The sequence below is a fragment of the Clarias gariepinus genome, chromosome 10, assembly GCF_024256425.1.
Source record: "Clarias gariepinus isolate MV-2021 ecotype Netherlands chromosome 10, CGAR_prim_01v2, whole genome shotgun sequence".
Classification (NCBI taxonomy): domain Eukaryota; kingdom Metazoa; phylum Chordata; class Actinopteri; order Siluriformes; family Clariidae; genus Clarias; species Clarias gariepinus.
Genome location: NC_071109.1, coordinates 29,799,666 through 29,811,754, shown reverse-complemented (window position 1 = coordinate 29,811,754; position 12,089 = coordinate 29,799,666). Strand labels below are relative to the sequence as shown.

The following is a 12,089-nucleotide window of genomic DNA, read 5'->3' as shown; positions in this document are numbered from 1 at the left end:
AGTGTGTTTGTTTTAATTGTGGCTCTTGGCGTGGCCATGTGACCGCTCTTGGCTCTCGCTCATCTCTCAGCATGCACGCAAAAACTCGCGGAGATGCCGTGACCAAAGTAAACACGCGTCTCCTAGAGGGACTGGCAGAAACTCCGGCTTTCCAAAAAGCCACAGAGTTCTTACCGCTTAAAACAAATGGAATAAATTAATAGCAAGATGTTTCGTTTATTGCTTTAGCCTCACCGGTTACTCTTAATCGAAAGAACTCAAAGCAAGCCATTTACCTAAAATGCAATTATACACAGACTTCATGCTTGTGTATGTTTGTAGAGCTGATAAGTGCTGTATTTTGACATTTTTCTTTAAGCGAAACACGGTAAACAGACTCGCTCTACAAACAGCTCCGGATGAGGTCGAGCAGAGAAATCGTCTGGCTGGAGTTCTGGGTGAATGCAGTTTTGCAATTCGCAGTTCTTTCGTGAAACCACGCATTTGGAAGAAGAAGAAGAAGCAAAACACAGTGTCCTGGTCTCTAAAAGCTGGCCAGTATCATGTACTTTTAAGTGTGAATGTGTCACCATGCAGTTCCAGAAAAACACATTGGGCTTCAACAGAACATCAATTTCTTCGAAGCTATTATCATGCCGGGTTGAACCTGAGGTCAGTAAAAAAAAAATTAATAATAAAGCATCTGCTTAAAACATTAACAACTTGGTCAGGAGAGCCTGTTGTTTTATTCGAGGTCAGAAAGTGTTGGTTTTTCTTCTAAAGCAGCAGATCTGGCGACTTTACGAGGTTATTTTAATCCTTTAACGTTCAGCTCAACTTTTTTGTAGAGTCACTATCGAAAAATGATGCTGAACACAACTGAGCCTAAAAAATTATAATAATCCAATAAATGATGCATACCACAATAAATATTTTCCTAACTATATTGATTCTTACCATAAAGCAACATCTCAAGCATTGAAAAAAAAAAAAAACCTATACTGGGTTCTGTTAAAAATAACATTGTTGTTGTTGTTGTTGTTGTTATTGCCCCAAGGAAATAATGCAAATAAAATGCTTTGTTCTAAGTGAGGATTGTTAAGGGTTAAAGTTCCTCTATAACTTTTCAAATGAAAGAGGTTATGGTGCATTTCCCCCCCAGAAGATATAAATGTACAGTAATACCCTTGGAAGGAGTCTCAAGTGTCAAGGCTCAGAGATAAGACAGGAAATTGTCTGGAAATTCCCAGGCGTTTCCTGGAAACAAGCTGCAACTTTGTTGTATTTACTTACCAACAGTCGGAAAACAAAAGGCTGGTCTATTAGTGACCGCTTACGGCTGATCTCACACTGCTAAACTCCGCAATACACCGTTATACCACTTAAACCACTTACACCTTACATACATACTTCAATATACCTTATATACGCTAAATTTGTTTGGGTAAAATTTAACTGCACACTCATGAGCGCATTTTAAAAAATGTACAGCGCCATCTGTTGAACTTTGGGATGAATTAAAATTTTTACGTGTTACTGTGAAGTGCACGAAATGAAGGTGTGGAATTGCATTTATTAAGTAGATTTCAATTGCACACTTATAATTGAATATTAAAAAATGTACAGTGCCATCTATTGAATTTTTACAATGAACGAATTATTTTTTTCAAAGTTAATTTTTTATGATACAGTATAAGGGCGTTTTTCATTTAAATTCAAAAAGTCGCATATCTTCTCTTCCCGTGTGCCTAGATGTTAGCTCAAGCGCGGCCAAATGCACCCCATTAAAATTCATTCAGTAGTTTTTACCTGATGCATGCACAAACAAACAGACAAACAGACCAACAGACAAAAAAATCATCTTGATGTGTTCTATTACTCATCTTACGTCGCCCCAAATATTTTTTTCTCAAATATACAGACACGCCAACTTTAAGGTTTTATTATATGTGTAGATAAATATAAATTAATGTATATTTGTCAGAAAAGTAAATATGCCAAAACAAATTAACTTATTTATTTATTTATTTATTTACTATTGGCAAAACATTTTGGTAAAGTTATCCATTTTAAACATAACTGGTATTTAAACATAAACCAGCATTTAAGCCCCTTCTCTGACCGGGACTCGAACCCGTGCTTTGGTGATAAGAGAGCTGAATGTTAGCCACTGGTTCAGTGGGGGACCTGCTTTTCTTTTGTGGTCCAGAAAAAGTAACACAGGAATGGGAATCTCTTCCATCTAATTAGGTTAGAAGCAATGTTTTTAAAAACAATGTGGAAGACATCCTGTCGACAGAACAGTTACTAAAAGGGGCGTTCAAGTTAAACCACGACTTTGGATTGTTCAGAATAACAGAACACAGTTATGATATAAAAAAAACTCGCTTTATTTCTCTATATAATCCCCTGACACACTAACACACTTATACTGTGTTTCACTAGTGCTTGGACATCATCAAGGTAGAAAGTTTTTTTTCTGCTTTTCTGTGTTTTCTGGCCCCCCAGGAACTCCTTTAAATGTTTCCAGACATGTGGAAATGTCTAGGAGCGAGGTCAGGACTGTACGTGGGATGTGGCAATAACTTTCAGTCGAGTTCCTGTAATGTGCGTGTGGTGTTTATGAATGAGAGTGTGTACAGTTCCCACAGACAGATGCGTCTCTTCCACAATCTGGCAACACTGATTAAAACTTTTGCACTATTTAAATGTTTTACTGTGGCTTAAAGTGGCCTAGAAATGACTTGTGATGCTTGCAAGAAGTACTATAGATGTTTCTGTTAAATATGAAATGTGTAATGTTCCTTACAAAAAGTACAACTAGTGTTATACTTTCTTATATGTTATGTTTTTTTTTTCTTTTTTACCAACATTAGCCTTGTAGTTTCAGTGGAAAAGTGAAAAGACAAAAATAAAAAACAAACAATTTTTAAAAAACATAGTTTGTCTGATCACTATTATTTTAGCAAATAAAAAGAAAGGATAGAGACTAGATTTCTCCAATGCAGTTTTGCTTCCATGGCATGACTCATCTATCCCAGATTTTAATAGGGAGCTGAGCTTTACTTTTGCTGTTTCGTTCTCTAATAAAATCCTATTTGGAGCACTTACAATAGATTTCAAATTAGTTTGTATCTGATAAACTATAGGAGCTTAAAGCAATTGAGAGCGTGGGGAACATCATGTTCTGTAGGAAATGAGTTTTCAACCTTGCAAGGCACACGAGGAAATGCTTACTCTTTCCTATCATCTCCCAAAACAAAATGAGGCACTGGAGGAACTTAAAACACCAAAATAAAGATGATGTTTAAAAAGTTTTAGGTACGTTACAGCTCCGGGACCATTACATATACACAGATACAGATACAGATACAGCTACAGTGTGTCCTTAAATCTTATCGTCATCCAAAGGGTACTTTTTATGCACTGCATGGAAGAGAGGTGACCGGGAAAATATCTGTGACTGGAGATCACTTGAACGCTTGGTGACCTAACTTGCATCATAAAAATCGTCAGTAGAAATCGTGGTCTGATGAGTTCCACTGATTCAGAGCAATGCATAGAGACCACTGTACAAGACTCTGGAGGCAGTGTTATGATCTGGTGTTGCTTCAGTTACTCAGGTCCAGACTCACCAACGTTATGTGGCAATAAAATGAAGTCAGCTGACGACCTGAAAGTACTGAATGACCAGGTTATCACTTCTATGCACCCCCCCCCCCTCCCCTGATAGTACAGGCATATTTCAGTACTCCAGGATTGGAAAAGAGATCATAAGAACAACGCATGAGAAAACTGTACTGAGAGCACGGATGTCTAATCGCAGGTTTGTTTTTTCATGTGAAAAAATCGACCACACGGTTCCAGACATCATTTGCGTTTTTTTGCACATGCATGTTTGCAAAACGGTACGCACTAGACTCATGCACTAGATTCAAAAGCCTGGAATTTCTGTTTTCTGTGTTCTCATGTCATCTCCATTTTGCTATTAAGATGCATTGAAACAAGCCATTTCCACTGCACTCTGAAGCTTTTAGAGCCTACCTAACTGCTCTGTTGGGAACCTTTTATGCAAAGAAATACACTTCAATAGCACAGAAAAAAAAGTCATTCATGTGTGAGAAACCACTTTATCCTCCTGTGTGTCAGAGTTGATAGATGTGTATTAGCAGATAGTTGAATATATAAGAAGGAGCAGTTTAAAGCTTTCCTTAATAATAGTGCAATATGATAGGCAGAAGGTATAAAGCAGCAAAGGACATTTTTTATGCAAAAGAATTTACCCGGTTCAGCTTTTGCATGCCGACATAATGTGCAAAAGGGGGTTCCATACATTTTAAAGGCACAGATTTTGCATACACAATGAATCAATTATTTATGGAACAGCAAAAAGTGTCACAATCTCAGTTAAAGTCTGCCACTCGTTCGAGGGCGAACTCCAAAAATAAACCAAACCATAAACGAAAGGTTTGTTTGAAACGCTTCTCGAAAATATTATTATTAAAATATTAAAATACACCACCGCTCATACCTCTATATTTGTCTCATGAACAAACACAAGCCGAGAAAAGTCTAGACATGAACTCGCACAAGTTTCCGAACAACGTCGCACTCTCTCATCATCTACCATGTGTCTCATGTAAATATCTAACATCTGCATCTTCTTAGGTGGTGAAGCCCTGCTTCAGAAAGCCATCTGCTTGCACTGAAACGCTATCTCCAGAAGGCACGATCACGTCATGAACGAGAAACAAGACGGAAAAGGCTCGAAACTTAATAACATCGAGTACTAAAGAGTATCAGGACATCATCATCATTTTCTATACAGCTTATCCAGGGTCAGAAGAGCCCTGGAGCCTAACTCGGGAGATTTTGGGAACAAGGTGGGGTACATCCCAGACGGGGTGCCAATCCATCACAGATCAGACACACACACACTATGGTCAAATTTGGGGTCTTTGGGTTATGGGAGGAAACCGGAGTACCCGGAGGAAACCCACCAATCACAGGGAGATTTCTTTACACCATGGTTAAAGATTCTGAAGAGTTTATTTACACTAGGAATCGACTTTACCTATGACTTGTGATTTTATGTTCCCACTAGTTTTGGTTTGTTTATGTCAAAGCAGAGAATCTATTTTAATATAGATTCAGTCTCGGATGCTCTGCACATATCTCCGGCTGTATAAAGTTGTTGTTTTTTTGTGCAATTTTATAGCCACAAGCTTTGGAATCTTAAAGGTTATACTCCAACACTTCTCTGTTTGTTGTTTCCAACAGGGAATCAAAGTTCACGGCACAATGTGCTCATCAAAGTTTTTAGGTTTAGCGGTTTGACACTGGATTGAGAGAAGTGGACTTTTTTTTTTTTTTTTAAAGAAAGAAAAAAATCTTTTTAGTGTTTTAGAGAGAAATTAAGTCGAAAGGTCTCTTTGTTTAAAAGTACACTTCTTTGCATAGACTGTCTGGAAAAAGCTAAAGGTCTGAGTCTCGAGGCAAGTTCTGACATGATGTGTTGATAGACTTTATTTGTTCGTACAGTGTAGTATTGCTGGCCAAGCGAGTCCCATAATGCAGTGTGACTTAAATGTTTTAAATGCCATGTTTCTATGAGAATGTTTGTCTTTTTACCACCATTGGAACACCAACTATGCCTTCTGATGGAATAATGCGTAATAGAGGTACACAGAGGATGGGGTGGTGGTGGCCCAGCGTGTTAAGGCTCTAAGTTACTGATCAGAATGTCAGCGGTTCGAGCCCCAGCTCCACCAGGTTGGGCTCTTAAGCAAGACCCATGAGCCTGCTTACAGCCTACTTACAAAGCTGAAATATGTAAAGAATAAGGATTTCACTGTCCAGTAATGTACTGTATATGTGATGAATAAAGACTAAACTTTTTAAAACTAGCATGAGTCCCCAGGTCGATCCTAATCACTCTAGGATCTCCGGTATTCCTGCACCTCCCAAAAGATAGGTAGGCTTGCTAGACGACATCACCCCTAGGTGTGAACAAGTGTGTGTGTGTGTGTGCTTAATGTCCTGCAATCCATCCAGGATGTATCCCTGCCTCACACCCCGTGTTCCCTGAATCTACCAAAACACCGGCCATAATAAAAGTACTTGCTGGGAGAAAAATGACTGAATGTATATTTCAGCAAGGGATTTGTGAACTTGTTTTATCTGCATGTTTAGATATAATTAAGGATAATGAGCCTTTATTTACAAGAGAATTATAAATGTAAAAATTTTAACTAATTCTAATTAATCAGCCAACAATGTTGGAAAGAATCTTTTGAAGGACGCATACCAGAAGAAGAGGCAAAGAGAAAAGTTTTTGTTTTCTTGAACATTAGATTTGGGACTTGTGATCTTCATGAGCATAAATACACATCTGTCTATCTTTCTACCAAGCCAGATGTTTAAACTCATATTGAAAAGTCACACACTTTCTATACTTTTGTTCTCTTTCCGTCACAGTAATTAATTTTTCGGGCTAACCTGCAGGTCTAACAGTTTTCGGTTTCACATCTGTGTGACCTTTTCTTCCTTTCAGAGCTTCATTTGCGTTCAATTAGCCCTGACTAACCCATTTGTCCTGCTTTTTAAACTTGCCAAGGTGTGAATCTGACAGACTCCCAGGAAACTCAGGACGTTCAAAACAATGGTGCTTATGAAGGGAGTAGAAGTGTGGACTGTGGGTTGAGTTTTGGCATCAAAAAACAATTGCACAGAATTTCCCATGAAAACCCTCTTTAATTTTGATTCGATTTGAATTTATGAGATGAAGGTGCCGGATGACGAAACACAGACGTGATGGTCAGAATGTCAGCAGGAATCCAAAACTTTTTCTAGTGAAGTGAAAAAGACCACTTCGATACAAGGAAAAAAAAAGTCATGCAAGGTTTGCAAGAGTCAGGGTGGTAAAAAGAGGCCACGGGAATACTTCCGCTCACCTCGAAATTGCCAGCATAATCATCAGGACTGCTTCCTTCCTTTCCTTCCTTCAGAGCAATCAGAGTGAAACCTCGGAAGTAAGACGGACTGGAGGCGTATAAACTCACTGGAGAGGCAAATATGAAAAGACAGAGATATAGGTCAGGACACAGCAGCAGCATTTAACCAAACAGCAGGTCAGGTCTCTGAAGTGTGTGTGTACAGTATGTGTGTATGTGTGTGTGTCAGGGCAAGTTGCAAACTGGCAGAGCTGCCAATGCAAGTTCAAGTGTCTTAAACGTCTTTGAATGTTTTTATTTCACTTTGAACCATCTGAAAGGGAATGCAAGCGCAGACACGCTTCACACAAACTCTTCAATGGGGGGATCTGGTGCATAATACGGGCCATTTACACCATTATTACCTTTAATTGCTGTCATGATTCATTTGGGTAAAATTTATTTGTGCAAATCAGTGTAGCCAATTCTAATGCACCGTGTATCTAATGATAGAGATTTTCTTTAGTATTAGGAAAATATGCACTCACTCACACACTCTGCAGACTTAGGGCACAAGGCGGGGCACACCCTGAATGAGGTGCCAAGCCATCGCACGCACAAACACAAGCACACACACACTTCAAGCAAATTTGGAATCACGATTTAGCCTAATGTGCATGTCTTTGGACTGTAGGAGGAAACTGGAGTACCCGGAGGAAACCCACCAAGCACAGAGAGAACATGCAAACTTCATGCACAAACAAAGACCCAGAGGTGGGAAACGAACCTGGACCATGGAAGTGCCCAGGAAAATATACTTACTCTCTCACTCACTCATCATCTATACCACTTCATCCTGTATACATTGCGAGGGGACTGGAGCCTATCCCAGGAGACTTAGGGCATAAGGCATTAAGAGTACACACAGTGGATGCGGTGCCAACCCTTCGCAAGGCACACACATTCACACTTTGGGCAATTTGGAAACAACAATTATCCTAATCTACATGTAGGAGGAAACCGGAGAACATGCATGGGAATTGAACCCAGAGCCTGGAGGTGCCTATGCTCTCTCACTCACTTATTGTCTAAATTGTTTTATCCTGTGTACAGGGTCGCAGGGGCTTGGAGCCTATCCCAGGAGATATAGGGCACAAAGAACTAACCACACACACACACACACAATCAGACAAATGCATGGACAAAAGGCAGTCTTGATATGAAACACAGTGTGTGAGGAGAGTTTTTGATATTTTTGGAGACAGTCCAATGCGCACTGGGCAAACTCAAAGTTGTCAGTGATAAATGCAACCCGGAAGAAACGCAACATTGTTTCAAAATTGCAACTTTGATCCCCCCGTCACCTCACCTCTGTACGTGCTCGCGGGCTGGTAGGTCTCGGGATCTCCTTCCACCCGGAGTCGGAACTGGTTGTGATCTTCTCTGCGCGCGCCGCGGCTCGCGCTGCGGAGGCTCCTGCAGAAGCTCGAGCTCTCTCTGGAGAAAGCATGAACGCTGAAGAGATTGAGCACAAAGCAGAGCAAAAACCCTGCACCTGCATGCATGCCCATGCCTGGATGCCCACCGGTGCCAAGCAGTCAGGTAAAAATAAAAATAAAACTGAGTGGGGGGGAAAGAAACAAAAACAACAACAACAACAACAACAATGATCCAACCGCCAGACACTGAACTAATAAACCACTTTTCTAAATGACACAGAAATCCATTCCGAGCTTTAAGAATTGAAATCGCGGGCTCAACCAGTCCCCAAAGAGGATTCACATCCGGCTGCGAGGCGAATATTTCACTTTATCCAAGCTTCACAGAGAAAGAAGAGAAAAGAAAAAGAGCGAGACAGTCTCTCCTCCCAGACCGAGCAGTGATGATGTGCTGAGAAGAGAGAGGAGCAGCGGCGGGCATGACTACTGTGAGTCACTTCACTGATCCGATTCTTTTGAACACACCAGTAGAGCTGAATCGAATCTTATTTGATTCGTCTGATTCATCGTTATTCATTTATTCATCATTACAGAGAGGTTCAGCAATAGATGAAGGGCTAACTGAAAACACACACACACACACACACACACACACATCATTGAATTTGAATTTATGTGATAGAGCAACACAAAGTTGCACATCATTTTAAAGATAAATGGTTGAAAACTTTTGGTGTGCATTTGTATTTATCCCTCTTTACACTGATATCCCTAACTAAAATCCATTTGTAAGATCTATTTGCTAATTAGGTGACGTCTGAAGGCAATTGGTTTCGCTTGATTTTAGTTAGGGGTATCAGAGTAAAGGGGCTGAGGACAAATGAATGCCACACTTTTCAGATTTTAATTTGTAAATGATTTAGCAAAAAAAAATATATATATTTATCCGTTTCCTTACTTTTCAAAATTATGGTCACTTTAAAGTATGTTGGTCCAACATATAAAATCCCAATGAAATCCATTTGCGTTTGTGGTTGTAATCGGACAAAACTTTTGCAACTTATAGCAATATATCGTGTGTGTGTGTGTGTGTATGTGTGTGTGTGTGACAACAATATATTTACATGCACTTTACTTTGATTTTTTAAAAATATTATAATATAGAAACTACTGACACGGTCACTTAAGAGAACATGGTAAAAGTTAAATTATTATAATGTCTGTAACATCCTCATATCACCTATATACACGGCACGGTGGCGTAGTGGTCAGAACTGTGGCCTCGCAACTGCAAGGTCGAAGGTTCGATTCTCCCCGTGCTTGGTTAGTTCTCTCTATGTACCCTGGTTTCCTCTGACATTCCAATGACCTGTAGATCAGGCTACTTGGCATTGTCAGAAAAAAATGGCCATAGTGTGTGTGTGTGTGTGTGTGTGTGCATGCATGCGTCCCCTGCGATGGACTTGCACCCTCGGGTGTACCCTGCCTCGTGCCCAAAATCTCCTGTGATAGGCTGCAGACCCCCTGCGACACTGTATACAGGATAAGTTGTTTAGACGATAAATTAACTTATTATATACTTTAAAACCCATCGACACTGTTATAATAATGCTCTATATTATATACACTACAATAATTATCTATAGAGATTTCAGTAAAATTAGATTTTTGTCCATTTAAAACGTTTTATTGGTTAAAATCATGTTTCCTTAGATTCAGTGTCAAAACTATTATTGTATTTCTTCTTAAGCGCTTTAATGACAAGGAAATAATGAAATATTCCGTAATTACATTATAAATGTTAACAAGCTGCCAACTTTTTCAACTTTTTCGGTTTGTTATGTCTTGCGAATCGATTCAGTGAATCACTTTGGGAGTCGTTTGAAGTGAATCGGTTCGTTCTGGAATCGCCTGCCTGCCGTGCTTTAGAGGAGCCTCAACAGTGTGGAGCTGCAGGACATGGAAAGCAGGCAGGGAAGCTTTTACACTTCCTGCAGTCCTGGTTAAACATGTTAAACACAAAACGGGCTGCTTATGCTACTGTATATGGTTATGGAAATACAGTTTAATAAATTAAAATTATTCAAAAAGTAAAACTTTTTTACACTACCTTTGAAAAGAGTTTGTAGAAATAGTTAAAGGGTTAAAATACAAAAAAAAAAATGATCAGCTTTAATGCAATCAGTAATATTAATATTTAAGGTTGAAGCCCATGTACATGTCTGTCTGATATTCTGTACAGCAGAACTCTGTCTAACTTACTAATATGAAGAAATAAAATTTTGTAAGGTTGAGTATTTTACGCCTTGTTTACAGTAAGTTGTTTAATCTGGCACAAAACTGCTCATAAGTTTATTTCTATTTAACATTTTGATTCCCTGTATGGCGTAGCTTTAACTCCAGGCATATACCTAAGGACTTGCAAAGTTTAATTAAATTCTGTTCAGCCAGCTTTGTGTGATGCTATGACAAAAGCTGGCAGCACAGACATACAGACAGACAGATTTTATTTTTAGACTGGTTTCGTTCCTCCGATGTATAAAATGTAAAAATATCATTAAATGTTCTGACAGACAAAACTTGTACAGACAAAACTTTTCCTTTATTTATATAGATTCATTACATGTAAAGTGAAAAATTTCAAACCTTTCTTTGAACTAATTTTAATGGTTATGGCCTACATATCATGAAAATAAAAAGCACAGTATTCCACAACATTAGAATATTAAAAATAATAGCCTATAAATAATTTTTTTATTTGAAAAATAATTTACGCTACAGAAATGTCCAACTTCTGAAAATTAGGTTAATTTCTGCGCTAACTGCATAGCATAGAGGCGATCAGTGTTTGTCACTGCTGAGGCATTATTGAAGACCAGATTGCTTTAATAGCAGCCGTCAGCTCATCTTGATCATTAGGTCTTTCTCATCTTCCTCATGACAACAGCCCATTGATTTTCCCTAAGTTACAGGTCAGGTGAGGTTGGCGGGCCAGTCAAGTACAGTAATATCACAGTCAGCAAACCAGTAAGTGGTACAGTAGTTTTGGCACAGTGGGCAGGTGCTAAGTCTCGCTGGAAAAGAAAATCAACATAAAGCTTGTCAGCATATGGAAGCACGAAGTGCTTTAAAATCCCCTGGTAGACGACTGTCTTAAATTTGGACTCGATGAAACACAGTGGAACGACACAACAAATGACATGGAACCCAAATCGTTACAGACTGCGTAAACCTCACATGGGATTTTAAGTAACTTGGGTTCTGTGATAGAAACACACACACACACACACACAAAAAGCTAACCCAAATTCTTAAATCATGCTTTTCCCTTCCAGTCAACTTTCCATGAATATGATTTGATACAGCAGTCTGTAAACGGCTTGCCCTTTTAGTGATGACCTTCTGTGGCTGAGGGTGTCAGCGATCATCTCGTCTTCTGGACAACTGTCAAAGTCAGCAGTCTTCCCTATGATTGTGGTTGCATGTACTGAATTGGAAAGAGAGATGCATGGTATTTATTCTGCATGAATACTCAAACTCAAAATGAAATACTTTTATATTTTTAGATACTAGATTTTAGATTTTTCGTCAGATCGTCAAAACAAAAAAATAAGAATATTAATATATTTTAGTTTACATGTAGTGAATCTAGGATATAATGTATGAGTTGAGTTAATTTTTTTTTAAATGAAATCACCCAAAAAAAAATTTTTTTTAATACACAGCACATGCATTATGT

At 38.9% G+C, this 12,089-nt stretch overlaps 1 protein-coding gene across 1 annotated transcript in view; it reads right to left on the bottom strand.

Moving 5' to 3' along the window:
* The window catches only part of spon1b (spondin 1b), a 128,311-nt gene extending 119,491 nt beyond the window's left edge, over window positions 1-8,820 (bottom strand). Inside the window, exons 1-2 of the mRNA XM_053505694.1 lie at window positions 8,281-8,820; window positions 6,933-7,039 (exon numbers count right to left, since the gene is read on the bottom strand). Coding sequence (XP_053361669.1) covers window positions 6,933-7,039; window positions 8,281-8,482 — 309 coding nt within the window. The 5' untranslated portion in view covers window positions 8,483-8,820. The remainder of the gene's footprint in view (window positions 1-6,932; window positions 7,040-8,280) is intronic.
* Between the last annotated feature and the right edge of the window lie 3,269 nt (window positions 8,821-12,089).